We start from the raw sequence: 18,807 nt of genomic DNA on the forward strand, positions 1-18,807 counted from the left end.
GAGGGATATGCGAGAGTTGTATATTATGAAGTTGAGGCAAGAGTTAGATTATTTATCTTTAATATAAGTTATCGCCCCGCTCTGGTGCTCATGGCAATTTATATATCGAGATACAACGACTTACAATTTCAAAATAACAGCAGTACAAACTTTAAAAAACGGCGAACCAAGCAATATTTTGGAACACTCTTAATAAACAACATGCTTTTATTGCTAAAATATTTGCTATAAAATGCTTTCCAAGTTGAATGAAAAACAAACTTGTGAAAATGAAGCGAATAGTATTCATAGATTGAAAACGTATCATTTAATGGACTTTTCCAATCATCAAAGTTATCTTTAAAAGGTTATAACCTTTCATTTGAATGGACACGTCATTAACTCAAATGACGTACTATTTCACTCAAATGGACGAATTGTTTCATACAAAGGTTTCACCCTTATTCGGTTGATTAGACACAAATGGATGATGATTGGACACCATCAATCATGATACACATATCACGAACTAATTAGCGTCCTACGTCGCAACGAATTATTTATTACGATTTAATATGATTGAAATAAATGTATTAAATATATTTATTTTTTAATTTGCTATTCACTATATCTTTTTTTAAAAAAAATATGATGTATTAATTTATATATATTTTTTATTCATAATATATTTTAAAACGTAAAATACAGATTTTTGTACGAGAAATGTGTGACTATCAATAATCAGGCGCAAGTTATAAATTCCAAAGTAGCCATATCATTTAAGATCTTAATATACAATAAATATAGTTTAAAATTTATAATTTATTCAAACAAAAATATATCAAACAAAATATAATTTCAATGACTTTAAATTTTATTTAATTTTTATTATTAAGTTTGGTTAGCCATTCAAAAGACTTTAGTAAGTTATTTATTTTGTATTATGATTTTTATTCCTAAATCCCTACAAATTACTATTTCTCATAAATAGCTCAATACGTTTATTTAATGGGTTGAGTTATTAAATCCCAGCATCGCCCCACCAAAACCCCAAATCCCAGTACCCTATTGCAAAATTTAGCTGAGGGTAGCAGACGACCGAGGGCAGCCAGAATAGCCGCCGGCGTTGCCGCCGCACCGATCCTTCACAGGTTTTTAGGTCATGTATGTTATCTCGATAAAACCTGCCTAAGTTTTGATTTCGGTATTGCAAGTACTACATTATGCATTGACTGGTTCTTCGTGTGTGATTTTTCACGATACGAGAATTTTGAATGATGTTAGTGCGTGAAGATTGTGCATCTTGAGTACCTAATTTCTTTTTTTTTTTGGTAAATTTCCATAATGGTGCAGTGGTTGGATTGGGAATCATGTCTTGGTGCACTATTGAGTCGGATCCTGGTATGATTCTTTCTTTTGGTCTTTTAATTGCAAAAGCTTTTGTGTTTTTGAATATCTATGTGGCTGAAAATTGATAAAGCCATCTTAGGTGATATGTTGTGAGCTGGGGCTTTATGGTTTGGGTCTTATTAGTTGTATAGTTCAACACAGCATCTTCTTTACGCATTCTTGATAGTGGATATACTTGGAGGCATCTGTATTTACAAGATCGACATAGCGCATTGAACAGTGACATACAATGTGTTCTTGTATGTACACTTGAATTCTACAAATTATTGATATAAGATTTAGTTGTGGTCCTGGAGGAGATAATTGGCTACCCTCGCCAGATTTTGTTTCCAAGAATCCAGTTGAACATTGAGTTCTGCTACTCATTTATTATATTTTCTTGAGGAAGCTGAGGAACCATCAATAGTTCAATGGTTATCCTTTTCCTTTGTCAGTAATGAAGTTCTGTCACCTTCAGTCTGCTCTTAAGTTCTAATCCTGGATATTTGCTGAAGTTGTTTTCAATGGGCTGCCACTCATCTTCCCCCTTATGATGTCAGTCTACCCTTTAATTATTAAGCTGCCATCACTACCTATGGCTTCTTAGTAATTGGGTTTAGAAATTGTAATTAAAGTCCACCAGGAGGGCACCATGGGGGGCCAACCTTTCCTCGTTAAATGTGAAAGATATATGTAGCCATTTGCAGATGTTCCAGAATCCATATCTAAGATGATAAAGAATGATAGCATTTGTTTTTCATGGGAGACTCATGCAACTGTTTCCACAGCTGGGCTTAGAAATTGATTTCTCCATAGAGCACGTTCTTGCATTTCTTTTGACCGAGTCGAAAAAGCATGCATGCTCTTAAATTTGTTTGGAACTGCAGGTGTTTTCACGGAACTTATACAGCAGATGCAGGTTAAAGGTGTTCAGGTAATGTTCTAGATATATATTCATTGGAGACGGAGTTTCATGATGTATAGGCATAATGATTGGATGGTTTTGCCTTCCCCCCATACTTTTTTCAAACTTTAGATGTATAAACTTTTACCTTGAATTGTTAATTTATTTGTTAAAAATTGGCACGAGGAATAGTCTGCTGAATGGTCGGAATCACAAGTAAAACAAGTGGCCAAAGTTCTACCATTATGTATTACTGTATTTGTATGGTCTTCCCATATTTAGTAATAGGTATTCAGAAAGATAGCTTGAAACTTGATTTTTCTTTCCTCTAGTTGGTCTTTTTAACTGTTACAAGGTAAAAGTTACAGAAAGAAAAATTGTGGAAAATTAACTTTCTGAATCAACTCAGGTGATACTCCTTTTACCTTTTCAGTAGATTAAGTAGTAAATAGTCTGCGATTTCAATGAAACTGAGTGGCATCATCTGAAGCAATTGAGAGTACATGGAGGAAGCCAATCGATAGGAGCTTACCTTCAGCAATTTAAATTGGCACTGTATTTGTCCATATAGCAAAAGCATAGGCTTGTTTTCTTGTCTGAGTTTTTGTATTCGATTTGATGCTCAGAGTCTTGGACTTCAGTTTCCACATTTAAAATCAGCAAAGAAGTTTTAATTAATACAGCAAACAGGAGGTTGGGTATTATCTTTGAACTATTATGAGTAGCTCAGTGATTTGCAAGCTAAATATGGCAGGAAGCAACTTTGTTTGTGCTGCTAGTGTTATCTAATGATATAAAAGCTTCGTCGTTGCCATTGCTCCAGTTTTTTTTGTTTATGAAAATATTTTCCTTAGTGCTTCGCGGGTTGTCCTGGATGTGTTTGTGCATGAGTGCCAGCCGAACCCAACCCCCAACCCCACTCTCTCTCATTCTGGCCAAAGTTGACTTGAAATGCTTTAGTTGGCTGCATTGCTCCCTCTATGTATTAACAAGGTTCAGATTCGTTACTTCATTTGGCATTGTTGAGCAGGTTGAGGAGTTGTATTCATTGGATCTGGATTCTCTGAATAATTTAAGGTAAAAATATAAGTCTATTATTCACTTCATTTTAATTCTTCTAATTTCTCATTTTGTCTCTAGAATTGATACTTTAGTAATTACCACTGTATTCGCATGGCTCACAAATTTTCTTTTCTTTTCTTGCTTAATTTATAGGCCAATATATGGTCTAATATTCCTCTTCAAATGGCGTCCTGGTGAGAAGGATGAGCGAATTATGATAAAGGATCCAAACCCGAGCTTGTTTTTTGCAAGCCAGGCTAGTTTCTATACCATTATTTCTTTGACATAATAGCTTAAACTTTAAGCTGCTGCAATAGTGCATTCTTGTATAATTATAGGTGATCAACAATGCATGTGCAACACAAGCAATCCTGTCGATTCTGATGAACAGTCCTGACATTGATATCGGCCCAGAGTTGTCAGCCCTGAAAGAATTCACCAAAAACTTTCCACCTGAGCTTAAAGGTTTAGCTATCAACAACAGTGAAGCAATCCGCACAGCCCATAATAGCTTCGCACGACCTGAGCCATTTGTGCCTGACGAGCAAAAAGCTGCTGGGAAAGACGATGATGTTTATCACTTCATTAGCTATATACCTGTTGATGGTATGCTGTATGAGCTCGATGGGCTGAAGGAGGGGCCCATAAGCCTTGGGCAATGCCCTGGTGGGCCTGGCGACATGGACTGGTTACGCATGATACAACCTGTGATTCATGAACGGATAGAGAAATACTCCAGAAATGAAATAAGGTTCAACCTAATGGCAATAATAAAGAATAGGAAAGAAATGTATACAGCTGAGCTGAAAGAACTCCAGAGGAAAAGGGAACGGATCCTGCAGCAACTTGCTGCATTGCAATCAGAGAGAATGGTAGATGGCAGCAACTTTGAAACTCTAAATAGAACACTTTCAGAAATAAATGTTGGGATTGAGGCTGCCACCGAGAGGATATTGATGGAGGAGGAGAAGTTCAAGAGATGGAGAACTGAAAATACCCGTCGGAAGCACAACTACATACCCTTTCTCTTCAACTTTTTGAAGATTCTTGCTGAAAAGAAGCAGTTGAGAGGCCTTGTAGAGAAAGCCAAGCAGAAACAAACCAAATCCTAGAGGAACATGCAACATTGATGAAGTTAACATGCTGGTTTGAATGTTTACATCTGATTAAAACTGTTATTATGTCTTTTTGAATTTGTATAATATGTAATTATATCTAATTTATTAGATCTACAGATACTGTTTCCCAATGTTTTTATCTACAGATACTATTGGACATGTTTTGCTACTTGATCTCAACGCGTACCCACTGAATTGCAAGATTTTTATCCCTAAAAGGTAATTTTGTTGATGATGCGGAGGTAAACGACTTCTCTATGGCTGCTCTTCCTTTGAATTGCTGTGGGCTTTACCTCCTTCAGGACCCAATTCTCATAAATCTCATTTCAATGACAAATCATCAGCATTTAGCAACAGGCTGGGTGTCTTCATTCTTCTTTTACAGTCTCAAGTAGTTTTGAACGACTCACTAGACATCAGTCAGTAAATTTGAGCACTTACTGCAGTAAAAGAAAGGGATATAATTGCATTATTAACCCTCCCCTATGGTTAACTTACAAATACTACACATTTACTATTAGATTATTACACCAACATTCCCTATCATGGATATTTTTCATTACATCGAAGGTCATTACAATTAAGGATTTGTTTGACATGAAATGCGTGATTATTCATCAAGAATTGCCTGTTGTAAGTAAACACTATAACTAAAAGAAGAATACAGTAACAAGAAACTTGTTGCAAACGTCCTTTTTCAAAGCTACAGCCCATACTAATGTACATATTCCAGGGGAAGAATATAGTTTACATATATCTACATGAACACAAGCATGCCCAACTTTCCATGTATATCCTACTTTATACAAGCTACTCTTTCTTCTCTTTGCATGTACAGTTCTTGTACATGCTAGAAAACCCTTGCCCATTCCATCGTGGTGGTGCCAGTAACTGGAGTCTGCCATCTAAAGTGCCAAGTCATGAAAACCCAACAAGTCGAACCTGACTGAAAAACTGCATGGTGCTAGATGACAACATCACCCTTGTCATGGAGTGTGCTAATTTGCAGTATGGGTTGAGTTTAGGTTGAAACAGTCTCAGTTCTGCAGAGTACAACATATCAAACAGTGTCCAGAGTTACTTCATCATTTTCTTGGCTCTGTGGGAGAAATTTTTGATGGAGACACTGTCAGCAAAGGTCAAAGGTAGCTCTTCATCTTCAATCTCGCGAGGATCAGACCACTGCTTGTAGCTATTCTCGTCTTTTGAGCTGCTTTCCGGTTGCTCATCGTGTGAAATAGGTCCATCTGGTATATTCCGGTACAAGTGCTTCAGTATGAAAAGAGCCGTATCATAATCTCTCCAGTAGTTTCTGCGGAGGAATAAAAATTGGAATGAAGTTTCAGTTGTAATAATTTCATATCCTAATACACCGGAATTTTGATTCTACTTACGTATGCGACCCAATAGCTGAGAGGTATGGATGGCGAAACGTCTTATCCTGCAGTAGCAAAAGCATCAGAGATGACGATTCACCCAAAAACAAAAAAAAGAAGAAGACAATAACAAAAGCCCACTACAGTTTTAGATGCATGTTGAATTATAAAGATATAATCACAAAAACCTACTACGGGAAATGTGTAATTACTGATTACTAAATTCCTGCAGTAAAAAAATAGAAGTTACAAATACCAATAGTTACACGCTTATGTTCTTGGGAATAGAACACTAAAATCCCATCAAATTGATAAATTTATCATAAGTTCAAATGGAATAAGGTGGCATATAAAAATATTGTAAATATATGATAGAAGAGTACAGCCAGTAATTATACTAACCCCGAGGAAAGACATTCAATATGCAACAATCAATTATAAACATGGATTAAATTGCATCAATTGCTCCAACACAAGAAGATGCATGGAATTGGTTTCTCAAGAGTGCAGAGCCAAAAGGGCAAAAGAACATACCTGTAATACATGATCGACTCGCCCGTCTAAGCTTCCTGTTAGCCTCTCCATCATAATTGAGCCATATGATCTCTCTTCTTTCACCTGAGTATTTTTAGATTCCTCTGCAAGAGAGGATGCAGTAAAGTCAACAAGAAAAAAACGATATTCTTGTTGGATAAACGTTTCTGATGTCGAGAGCATAATAACATTAATATTTAACACAAACTAATTTCTTAAGACAGGGGAAAGGAAAGAAAAGGGGAGAGGATATTTACCATCCTGACCATCATTGCATCTTGATTCACAGATTGTGAGCACTTTCACCTATTTCAAAGAGCTTATAGTAAGACCCAGAAAATTAACCACTTAACCACATTCTGCAGATAGAGATCAATTCTTGTAAAAATGCATGCATTGAATTAAATCCTCCGAATGTGATACACTTCATTCCTTACAAAGGCATAGCAAAAGCTGCTGGTCACCGACAATAATAAAACTTTACAACCAAAGATTCTCTAACTGTGAGATAACTTTTAGGAAACCCATATAGTCTCTATACCCAGAGACTGTAATACTATTCGTGGAAAGTACCATGTAAACATATTCAACAAAAGTAGCTAGCAAAACAATCAGTAAGAAGTGACAGAAGTGAATATAAATAAAGTTGAAGTCATTTTGCTTCTAGGAGACATCATTCTAGAATGCCCGCAAGGGATAGAGCACTAGGTAAACTTATAATAGGAAAGAAACTTGACAAAGAATATTGCCTGCAACCAAAACCGTGGCCATTTGTAACTTGGAAACTGGAATTTAAAATAGTAGCCATACTACTCACCCTTACAGTGTTCATTTGATCCACAAAAGCATGAGAATGTGAAGCTAACCCTTCTTTAAATTCCTGTATAAAATTGTACGAGCAAGACGAGTAAGAGGAGGAAGCACAAATATTAATATGTTTAAGACTGTTTGGTAGCATTACCTGAAACCCAACATAGAGCCGTTTCCCACCTCTGTGGTAAGGAACAATTACGGGACGTTTGTGTACAAACTCTTTACAGACAAGTGGTTCTATTCTGTACGGAAAGTGAATTACCTTATATGAGGTTTGCTCAAAGAAAAACAAACAAAAATCAAGACAAAATTGCGATAAGTCGTTTAAAAACAGACCGATATGCTACAGGATCAAAAGGATGAAAGATGTTAAACATCTGCCGACATGCTGGCATCTCTTCATTTATATTTTCCTCTTCCCAATATTCTTTTCCTTTACCTAGCAACCAGACAGCAGAAGGTATTCAGTCAGACATTCAGAACACAATCGATGAATTATAACTAACAAGTCTGACATGTAAGGCTTCTGTAAGTAATTATATGCAGGGTAGAGTTAACAAGATATGTAAAGGTCAGAACTGGTAACGTTATGCTAGAATCAGCAACAATACTAAGCTTGTCTAAAGGTTCACTGAGTAGCAATTGTTGCAGCCTCAATTTCAACTTGTAGAGACCTAATTTGATAAAAGCCAATGCGAATCGAAATGGTGAAGTATGTGAAAAAGGGCCAGTTAAAACTATAAAGACTGATCATGTAATCTGACTTCATTACAGTATCACAAAAATGTCTTTTCCACGATGGCTGTCCTACACTAATAGAGTCCTGAAAAGGAGAAGAAAGAGAAGAACGTAAGTATAAGCAATTAGTAAGTCTCAGCCATTACCAATCCCAATACGAACATTGCGGAGGGAGAGGAACACTCCAAGAGGAGACCCCACAGCAAAAAATGTGTCAACCTGACATCAGAATTCAAGTATATTAATCGGAGATGTCCTCTGTGTCAAATTTGAAAGTATAGAAGACAGACCGACATTTAAGGTGCGCAAGTAGGTTCAGCATAGTCATAAAAACAATGTCATAGGTTAGCAAACTATACATCCAGTCTTATCATGGGCCAGCTTATCAAAACATGAGTGTATCCAGACATAACTGAATGAGCAACAGTCCTTGGAGACAACATCAGTAGAGTAGAAGAAATGAAACAAAATTACCTTGAATTCTAATTTTGTATATCTTATTTGTGGGGTATAACTCTTCGAGGAATCTCCAGGTTGAACACTCTTAGGATCAGGTCGATTTACTACTGCTGTACTTTCCTTTGCATTAACTGGTAGTAGTTCACATCACACACAGAGCATTAAAATCATAATAAGAAAAACATTCTGGAACTGAAAATGTATAGAACAGCATTATATGATCCATATTCACTATATACCTCTGTCAGCATATTCAGCTTCAAATTCCTTGACTTTTGCTTTTAGCAATTCAATCTGAAAAACAGGGTTTCTTCAGAAGAAAATAAGATATTGGGAAAGGAAACACTGAAGTTATCAGTAATTACCTCTTCCCTCAATGATTTTATTATTTCATCCTTGTCATTATTAGAGAAATCCTTGCCATCTTTATTGTTGTCACTAGGGACAACCTCACTTTTCATGCTATTGGGGTCATCCATCATATCACTTTTATAAAATTCCATGTGGTCCGAACTGCAGGAGGGTTCGTTCGGATTTTCATCTGATGACGAGGAATCATTTGTCTGCTGGTAGCCAGTATCAATAATAATCGATTCATCTGATTCTGATGATGCAGCAGGAACCAATTGATTACAAGTTCCCTCAAGAGGTTCTTCAACGAGGTCTGGATTATGCTCATGACTGACTATGCTCTCTTCTCCAACATTCCCAGTGCTCTCATCCCCAGAATTCGAGATGGGATTGCCGCTAGCAGATGAGGTATTTGTGGTAGTACAAGGTGCTTCACTTCTTTTATGTTCTTTGTACATCCACTCCATTGGAAAGGGTGAATATAGAGTTTCTTGATGACAAAGGATATCATAAGATAGAACGCTTCCCAAAGAGTGACCATATATGGAAACCTGCAAAGTAAATTCAGTGACAGACACTCAGTTCAAACAATAAGCTTGGATATTCAGTTTATAATGTAATTAACCCTTATGTTTAAGAAGCTTTCTATTTTCAACTAGATACCTTGCCATCATAACCAGGGTTCCTCTTAAGAAACTTCAAATATAATCTGTTAAGTTGGTTGGATACCTGAACACAAGTATAGCTGAAATGAACAGATAACCCACATAGATTAACCAATATTATGATATTGGCATGCACGAGTATATTAGGAAAAAGTAGCCTGATCACAATCCATATCATGCTGACGGTAGATATCAGAAGATAATGAAATAAGTGTTGAGATAATAATCCAATTAGCATGTTACTTCATGCAGTATATTGAGATTGCGGCATAACATGTCAAAAGATGAAATACGACAATATGAGATTATCATCAATGATACTTTGCAAGTTCAATAAAAAATATATGATAGGCATTCTTCATAACCTAATTAAGACAATGCATTTCATAGGAAATGCAGTAATTGGAGGTCACTGTCCCATAAGTATGGAACTTACAATAATTGCTACCCACACAACAGTTGGCCTGACGCGACTTTTGAACAAAAATTCACAAGTTGGGTGCAAAGTCTATTTGAGTTCTCCACCCATCTAACTCCAAGTCCATATGTTTTCGGAGTGTTTCAGATAAGGTACTTTAAGTGTCCTTGATGTCAACATTGAGAGTAATGAAAGTGTTGGCACAAAAGGGAATGAGACAAAGGCCAAACTTTTGGGCCATGGGTGGTTAATGGATGTAATGGTGCTGATAAATTAGAGATCCCGAAACCATCGGGAAATATGTGAAGAGGGATTGGATGGGTTAACAGAGGTGGATCGAGGAGAAAGAACAGGATATGGGCTAGGTTGGGGCAGGAGGTCTTGGAAGGAGGAGGTGTATGTGTTCTGAGATGGAGTTTAACTAAATGCACCCAAAAACTTACACCTCAATGTCATTTACCTACACGATTCAACTTCACTTGCCACCCTTACATGTATAGCAAATCCAACACAATTTCCCCTGTGACATGAAATGAATGAAATAGAAGAGGGAAATTTGGTCCATTAACATCTACATACACATGAACTTAATGTTAGAAGCAAAACTGGACTTGCATTGATTTATTTTATGCAACAAGATCTCCAAATGGAAGCCTTGATTGGAGGGACACATAGTTTTGGAGTTCCCAACATTGGAACTCAGTCTTATTATCAAGACCAGGGCTTGCCCTCGACAATGGAAGAGATGATTAATTACCCATGATTCTGGGGATGTCCCTCTAGAATGTGAAAAACTTAAAAGAGAGATGGATATGACAACCTTTACTTTTAATAGCAGTCCACATGTGATACAGATTGAAAACAAATCTCAACCCCACAGCTACAGAGTAGAGCTAGCATAGAAGAGGAGGTTTACACAATTTCGGCAAAGTGCATTAGTTGAATATTTTCACATTCTATGCAACAATCATTATTTTAGTTCCAATTCCTGTATTCATTAATTTGTGTTCTTGATAAGAAAATAAAGAAAAATAGACGATCAAGACAAAAAGTCCAGAAAGCTTTTTTATACATTATGATTATAGGTATGCACGAATGAGAAGCACTTAAGTGTATAAAATAATATCCAAAAAACAAGGAATAAGAGGCATCCCAATGTTATTGAAAAATATAAATAAAAAAAACCCACACAATCTAAGGCATGGAGGAAAGCAACTAGATGGGGCTACCGAATCGATGATGTCCTGACAATAGATAGGGCTCATATAGTATAAGACATCATGAACTGTTGCACTCAACATTGTACGTAGCCCTCGGACGCCATCCAAAGTGATTTTCTCAACTGCAGTTTCACCACTGAGTGTCAAGCCCTTCCTCCACTGGCGAAGGCAGAAAAATAACAATGATAACATCAACAGAGGGTCAAAAATTGTACCAACTGAGAATTGGAAGACAAACAAGTGAAATCTGCATCAATCTAAATATCCAAGCAGCCTGATAGCAAGCCAAAGGTAGACTTGAAAAAGAATAATCTAACACATTAAAGCTCCCATAAAGCTCTTGAACATCATAGTTTACAGATAACCCTTGATATCCAAAAAATTCATATCTTAATTATTTAATACTACTACTAGAGAGTCCCTCAATTGGAAAGAACTAATCAGATCCCCAAGTAGCTCACCAGCACTACACAAGCATATATTGAGATTAAATGCCCATAAAATGTAAAACATAAACATGGCAGAGATGCGGAGTGAGCTCAACTCCTGGGCTAAGACGATTAATGGCCTATATAGCCTGATACACATATCAGTCCTCTTCAAGTAGCTCAAAGTACTTCGATGATAATCCAAGAAGTCCAGAATAGTCCGTAGAACACGACGGAGTTCTCTTCTTGGATGCAAGTGATCGAGGAAACTAGCCACATCGAACTTCGAGCTGTGTTGTGGTCTTTATTAGGTGGGTCAGCCGTGACATCTGAAGCCGGAGTTTTTGGCTGTTTGGTTGTTAAATATTCTAGTCTCTTATCGGGTTTGTGTTTAGAATTGTGGTACTACTTTCGTTGAGGTTATGTACATGAGGACATCTAGTGAGGGTAAATATAAACTTTTGGTGGTATCCATTATCTTTTGTGATATATATATTATATTGATAAAATTAGAATCTATTTTACGGGTTGAAAGGGAATTACTTATAGAACGAGTTCTAATTAAGGGAATGATGAAATAGTGATAATTTCCTTATAAGAAACAAACCTATATCGTTCTGGAAAACAAATAATGACAGAATCAAAAGGTTTTACCCCTGTCGACTTTCTTAATTCTGTCCCAGAACAGCCTCCCCCAAGCACCTCAGCCATCATTTGCTATATGTTCACTTTTGATTCACAATAATTTCCAGTCACAATCATTTTCAACATCCATCACAAAATATAATTCTTGCACTAGTGTTGTATGAATGAGTGCAAAATTTCTTCCTCCATCAGTTTCAGTAAAAAGAAGGCTATGCATTCAGTTACAAGACAACAAATTGAAGTAACCAAGGGCTCTAATGAATTCTACAAGCATCATTAGGGAACTCTGGAATCCAGTTTCCCTCACACAAAATTAAAAACAGCAATCAATCAAAGAAAATAGCAAATAGAGATAACAAGGCTAATGTATTGTGGAGGTGCACTAAAGTACCTGACATGGAATGTAAAGAACTCTTTGAGTGCCACGTTGGTGTGAAGTCAGGTGTCTTTCTGCAAGGCTTGCTGTTACATGGCGAAAATCTCCAACATCATCCACCAAATTAGACTTCTCCAACCTTTGACCAATACCATGAACCATGAATACTAAATGCCGAACAGGAACCTACACAAGAAAACAAATAAATGCATTAAGAATAACATAAACTTTCGCAGGGAGCTCATCAATGCACCAAATGTGCAGGAAGCTTCAGTACAAATAAAATAATTAGATATAATCAGTGAAGGCCAGAATTCACACATGCTTGTGGAAATCTATAGGCAAACATCATCAGAACCCAGTTCAAAACAATTCCAAGCTTAAGCTCTCAAAATTAAGTTGAAACAATCATGCGGAAACGCACATTAACACCAGAAAAATAAAAAAAGGTCCAGATGACCTACATTTCTCTCTGAAACAAACATTCAGTATTTGAAATATAAATGACATTTTAGAAGGATAGACACAATGCTCATTTCCCATTCAGTTCCTCAATCTCTTCAGTTTGTTCTTATGGCAGATCAAGTCCAAACTGCAATTCACTATTGTCCTACCTGCAACTATGTCCATTTTCCATGTCTTATATTGCTCAAGCAATTAACTTCAATTTTATACATGCAAATATTTGCCTGTTGCTTTCATCAGTCTACTGCAGTAACTAACAAAATAAGTCCAAGAAACAAGTTAGCCAGCCATAATAAACCTGGTTAAGTTCAGCCCAGCTAAGAAAACTTGTGAGAAAGATCTGGTAAGATGACCAACAAAGCTTAAAGTCCATCCAAGGCCTTCCAATAGTCTCATCTGAGTTACCAATACACTAAGCCTAATTCAAAAATATTTTAGCTCATCTAACATTGCAAAGTTACAGAAAAGTTACTGTCTTGGATGTGATGTAGGTTACAGAAAAGGTGGGAACTCCATTCCTTGTTCAAAAAATCAGAGTGAAGAGAAAACTAATTTTATGGTTGAGAAAAATAAATCGACAATGGATAGATCACATCATTTTTTGGATAGTTCAATTGCATATAGTTCTCTACATTTATCTTCACAAGTAAGAAAATTTCTAGCATATCTATATTGCACTACACTACTATAATAATATAGAAGGAATCTAGGACATACACACAAAATGTTACTCAGCATACCTGGGAACAGTAGTCATCCATTTCCTCCTCCTTCTGCTGACGTAATTCATCCTGAATGCATAGGAAAATAACACATAGCAGCATTGCCCTCATTCAGCTATGACGACAAGATGAGGTTTCCATATAACTTGATAGAACTTCTCTACGTGTACATTGTAAAATTTTAATGATGACAAAGCAACCATCTCGAGAAATTGCAAGTTTGGTGGTGACAGATGAGGAACAGAAGAACTCACCCAAGAAAATGAAGTACACTGAAAGAGCCAAACAAGTACTTGAAACATATTATCTTTTCTAGGAGAAAAAGACCTTTTTATATTAGTTTCACAACTGTAACAGTGACAAATTCTCTTTGAATAGGGGACCACCTTCTGGGAAAACAAAATATGCACATACAAATTCTTCGTCCTAAACTTCAAAAACTTTGTATTGCAAGATATAGCATAATTCTTCAATATCTTGCGTCATAATTGTCAAATGATAACATTGTGCTGTAATATACTGTGAAACAACAAATAACATGTCATCCAATATAATGTCGCAAATCCATCTATTTTGCACGGGTCCTAAAACGGTAGAGGTTTGTAACTAACCCCCCAGCCTCTATCCTGTCACCAAATAACCAAAGTACGAGAAGAGACACCCAATAGGAGAAGTTGTCAATTCTGAGGAGGAAATAGGTACGGTAAGTTTCGATAATTAAACAACAATGAGAAGCGAAAAGAATTACCTTTGTTGGTTTCTGTGACTGGGACGGGGCATATCCACGTCTTAACTTACTGCTGTTCCTTCCAAAGCTTACAACACTAGAAAATCCAGAATCAACACTTAGCCAAGCTTCCCATGTATCATCTTCCCCTGTGAAGAGAGCATGCAATCCCTGCAACCAGAAAGGCACACAAAAAGTTATAATGCGCTTTACTTATAACCACTATAGACAGTATGCTAAAACAGATGGCCATACCGGGGTTGAGCCTTGTAAATCAACTCGAGCTGCAAAGAGACCTGATGGTTGAAAGGTTCGTCGATGCCACACCTAAAAGAAAAGAATCCTAGTTTCAACTTAGTCTTTGGAGACTGACCCAAAAACTTAATGCCCAAATAGGAAGGAAACTAAGTCATGAAAACAAGCTCCTAATCTGATCAAAAGCTTGTCAAATTGGCATCTAAACAGAAAACAAAGTAGGACGACTTGTAGACTCTTTATTACACATAATATTGGGAGAAATGGCAAAATGGCCAATTCAGATACCTTTCTAATCTACTTAATCAACTCAAGGAGCACCATATGAAGAATTTGGGAGCACCTGACTGCGGTATGCATATTCCAATTGCTCAGAGACATCCTCACGAAGAGGAAGCCAATCAAGACCACCTTTACGAGCAAACCAGTGTCCACGTAGCACCCGTCGATTCTCTCCATTCCAGTAAACAGGAAAACAATGTCTCTTGACCAAGTCCACCTACAAAAGGATTGTCATTCATAAAGAAATCTCATTTACCCAGAGCATGTCCAAAAGTTTATAACAGTCAATACCATGGAGATGAAGGACAGATGGGCATAGAACAAAAATGTCATGCAGGACGTATATTTAGATGTTGGGAACTACACGCTTTTCCAGTTTCCCATTGGCTGGCACAGAAAATATGTGCCAGAATCTAGAACCCAGAATGCTATGCCAAAAAGTGGGGTGTAGCCAAGAGACTCATGCATTATCATTTCAGATCCAAAGTGCAGTGAGATATGAAACACTAAGCTTGTTCTTAATCGCTGCATACACATGCATTTGCACACCAAGATAACCACAACTTACTTTGATATACAATATGGAAACCCAGAAAAAAAATATCCTGACGTAGTAGTAAAAGCATGCAATAGCATATAATTCTTTTAAGTTTTGAAACATATATCTGGCATATTTAAGATATCCTTTTCCTTGGACTAGGTAAAGAATGAAAAGAACCCAGATATGAGAGGAAAACTAACAGATGGTACAGATTTTTAGAGTACATTTAGCAAGGGAATGCAATATTCCTGACTAAACCTGAATTGACAATAGCCTCATGATCAAGATTCTCCATCCACCCGAATGTAGTTTCTTCGTAATTGGTGGTTTGGATGGAAGGAGACAAGCCATAAACCACATATCTTACACTGAAGATGCAGCATTGCTTTGAGGGGAACCTTTCTCACTTTAACCCGACACATAAAACACCAGTACACAAATAACCTTGCAAATAAAATGAATAATTTGGTACAAATACCAACAGTGTGTAATTCACAAAGTTTCATCATTGAATCTCACTACAATCGAACTTGCCCATTAGTCCATTCAACCTTCCAGATAATGCTAAGACATTAAAGCTCCCTTGAAGAGGCAACAATGATGTCCAAATTTTGCTCCAAATATACTGTTGGATAATGCTAACAGAAAATGAGCCAAATAGAAGTAAATAAAATTGGTTGGTATACATCTTCCTCCCTTTATCTAAGCCAGGCAGGGAGGGGAAGGAAAAGAAAACCTTTTACCAGGTTGTATTATGCGTTAGGGCGTACTTAAGATTCACATCCCAGCCTCTAAATAAACCAAATAAATCTATAGAACAATTAATACCACTATGCTAAGTTACTAGCATCACGAATACAGTAGTAATAGATGAAAATTTTCTCCCACATTAAAAGGAAAACAGAGGAAACGATTACCTCATACAACCCTCCCTTCACAGGAACACCAACTCTCTCTTCCTCAGTTGTAAATAGCTGAAGTGATTCAGGGATATCTGAAGATTTTAGGCTTGACTTGGAATTAGTGTGGGCCTTCCCCCTAGGACCTTCACTACATTCGGCATACTCTTTCCACCAACTAGAAAGTAACTCATCCTCTCTCTGTGAATATAGAGTATTTCTCAGCACAATCCTTACCATGTACAGTTTTTTTCCAGTTTCGAAAACATGATGTTCAACGAAACATAAAGCAAGAAGACAAATGCATAGAAAGCAAATTTCATGACCTGCAAGAAAGACGCCTCTATAGCCAGAGAATCCCGCATACCAAACCGAAAATAGTCGCCCTTCCCAACAATTTCTGTTCTAGGAACAGATGCGGCTAGCTCTGCCAAAAACAGAGCAACAATCACACGGCATAAATAGTTTTTGGACCATTCAGGTTCATTAGATATGAAAGATCAAACATAAACTAGTTTACATTGATCATCCTATAACTGAAAACAATCGCCAACATCAGATATGCGAATTTTACTCTCCTTCCAACTGCACTTTATCCTATAACCACAGATCAGCACTCTTCGACCTTTTTTCAACCTTATTAGTAATTTTGGTGGATACAAGGATATGGAAAACATAATCAGAATATAAAAAGGAGATTAAAAGCATCAGATAGTCCTGAGAGCATGGATCACGAAAAAAATGAAAAGAAACTCCTTTGGCACTGACCATTTACTGCCAAAGGGACCTTACAGAAGTACCACCGCACATCGCCGCCATCTGAGGGGCTCCTAGTGTGGGCAAGGTATTTCTGCCTGCTCTCATACTGCTCAATCTCATTAACCAACCTCCTTATATTCGAAGGCGTGTTCTTTAACATGTCCGGTGAGGTCTCCTCAACCCCTTCAGCACCACTAGCCGTCACATCCGACGGCATTACTACCCTCTTTTTCAGCTACAAGAAACAACAATTCTTTCGTTAAATGCAGAAATATGAAATTCTTGAATTCGGACGAATCCACACACACCAAGAAAACAAACCTTTGAGACAGTTCAGAAATATTCCCAAATGGGTTTTCTTCCTTTTACTTCTCCTTGCCGCAACTCAATATAACTTTTGAAGTTTTGCGTAAAACAGAATATAAATCATATCATACCATAACCCCACGCTAATTGATATGGCCGGAGGCAATAATCAATTCCATATCATTTTGACAGACAATCAGCTAGAACTTTTCCATCAAATTCCAGTTCATCAATAATTCTATTGAAAGTGTAGAAATTCAATCAAAAATTTGAAGTTGCTTCACAGGAGGGTCTAAGGGTCGACCAGAGAACTCAAGAAGCAAAGAACTGAACCGAATCTTCTGGTAATATCCCAAATTATTTAATGTAGGGTGACGTCTTGGTGATCAGAAGAAAATAGAAATTAAGCTGAAACGTTTAAAGCCCGGAGGTGGTGTTGAGTTGGGGTTTCAACAAATTGTAAATTCCAGATGTTCAAAGATTTAGGGTTTCATAATTACAATTTAGGGCAGCCTTTGGAGTTGGAATTTAGGGATTCATATGCCAATTCTAACCAATTATGTAATAAGATTTTCAAGAAATGATGTACCCAGTTCTTTTCAAGTGATTATTTCATTTTATTTGTCAAGTCTAAGTGCACATATTATTATTATTATTATTATAATATTTAAAAATTTGACAAAAGTACTTCTAAATTAAATTTCAACGAACTTAAAAAATATTTAATAAATTTAACATTATTATTAGATATAACATATCTTTAGTTATCAATATTATTAAAAAAACTCATATGAGAATTGTTATATTTTTTAAAAAATGTAATCAATTTCGATAACTTGTTGACCCTTATTGAATAACAATATAATATTAATTTAAAAAACTCTTAAAAAAACTCATATGAGAATTGTTATATTTTTTAAAAAATGTAATCAATTTCGATAACTTGTTGACCCTTATTGAATAACAATATAATATTAATTTAAAAAACTCGTCACTATTTCATCTCAATTTGTATAAAACAACTCCAAAATAGGGAGTTTGTTTGGAGCGTGCACAATTCGATAATCCGATCGTGTCGAATTGAATCAAAAACTTCGAAACATATTAAATATCGAACTAAAAAATTGATTATGTATTCATTAATTAATTTTAGCGAATTTCGATATTCATTTCGATATCAGTATATCGTACCATATCAAATATTTTATATTTAAAAAGATACATTATATTATAATTTATTATATATTTTTATATAATAATTAAATCATTATACATATAAATATAATAAATAATATATATACATATATGTAGGATTTTTTTTTAATCAGCTAATAATTTTGTTCAGTTTTTACTAAACGAACACCCTTAATTTTTAC

At 36.2% G+C, this 18,807-nt stretch overlaps 2 protein-coding genes across 4 annotated transcripts; one reads left to right on the forward strand and one right to left on the reverse strand.

Moving 5' to 3' along the window:
- LOC105170484 (ubiquitin carboxyl-terminal hydrolase 2-like) lies at window positions 990-4,568 on the forward strand. Its single transcript, XM_011091256.2, has 6 exons — window positions 990-1,143; window positions 1,333-1,380; window positions 2,256-2,302; window positions 3,303-3,349; window positions 3,488-3,590; window positions 3,673-4,568. The coding sequence occupies exons 2-6, from the start codon at window positions 1,350-1,352 to the stop codon at window positions 4,444-4,446; spliced, it is 1,002 nt and encodes a 333-aa protein (XP_011089558.1). The 5' UTR covers window positions 990-1,143; window positions 1,333-1,349; the 3' UTR covers window positions 4,447-4,568.
- Window positions 5,024-17,989, reverse strand: LOC105170485 (phospholipase SGR2). Of its 3 annotated transcripts, XM_011091258.2 has the most exons (22): window positions 17,447-17,989; window positions 17,135-17,360; window positions 16,693-16,793; window positions 16,385-16,567; window positions 14,988-15,143; window positions 14,645-14,716; window positions 14,411-14,560; window positions 13,681-13,731; window positions 12,491-12,661; window positions 11,036-11,185; window positions 9,387-9,452; window positions 8,738-9,274; window positions 8,612-8,666; window positions 8,388-8,503; window positions 8,060-8,132; window positions 7,512-7,614; window positions 7,324-7,417; window positions 7,180-7,242; window positions 6,620-6,668; window positions 6,363-6,466; window positions 5,847-5,893; window positions 5,024-5,764 (listed from the first exon to the last, which is right to left on the reverse strand). In XM_011091258.2, the coding sequence occupies exons 2-22, from the start codon at window positions 17,340-17,342 to the stop codon at window positions 5,530-5,532; spliced, it is 2,784 nt and encodes a 927-aa protein (XP_011089560.1). In that variant the 5' UTR covers window positions 17,343-17,360; window positions 17,447-17,989; the 3' UTR covers window positions 5,024-5,529. The 3 variants fall into 3 exon arrangements, with proteins under 3 accessions (XP_011089560.1, XP_011089561.1, XP_020552247.1); XM_011091259.2 differs by lacking the exon at window positions 17,447-17,989 and having other exon boundaries at window positions 17,254-17,360; XM_020696588.1 differs by lacking the exons at window positions 17,135-17,360; window positions 17,447-17,989 and adding an exon at window positions 16,887-17,122.

This window comes from Sesamum indicum, linkage group LG9 (assembly GCF_000512975.1).
Source record: "Sesamum indicum cultivar Zhongzhi No. 13 linkage group LG9, S_indicum_v1.0, whole genome shotgun sequence".
NCBI classification, from domain to species: domain Eukaryota; kingdom Viridiplantae; phylum Streptophyta; class Magnoliopsida; order Lamiales; family Pedaliaceae; genus Sesamum; species Sesamum indicum.

What these genes read in the sequence shown, in the direction of transcription:
- LOC105170484 (XM_011091256.2), top strand. Translation starts at nt 1,350, where the DNA reads ATGTCTTGGTGCACTATTGAGTCGGATCCTG. An exon ending in CACTATTGAGTCGGATCCTG is followed by an intron (nt 1,381 to 2,255) that starts GTATGATTCTTT and finishes TTGGAACTGCAG; the next exon opens with GTGTTTTCACGGAACTTATA. An exon ending in GCTTGTTTTTTGCAAGCCAG is followed by an intron (nt 3,591 to 3,672) that starts GCTAGTTTCTAT and finishes GTATAATTATAG; the next exon opens with GTGATCAACAATGCATGTGC.
- LOC105170485 (XM_011091258.2), bottom strand. Translation starts at nt 17,342, where the DNA reads ATGCCGTCGGATGTGACGGCTAGTGGTGCTGAAGGGGTTGAGGAGACC. An exon ending in TAGAGGCGTCTTTCTTGCAG is followed by an intron (nt 16,568 to 16,692) that starts GTCATGAAATTT and finishes CTATATTCACAG; the next exon opens with AGAGAGGATGAGTTACTTTC. An exon ending in ATGCAATGATGGTCAGGATG is followed by an intron (nt 6,467 to 6,619) that starts GTAAATATCCTC and finishes CCTCTCTTGCAG; the next exon opens with AGGAATCTAAAAATACTCAG.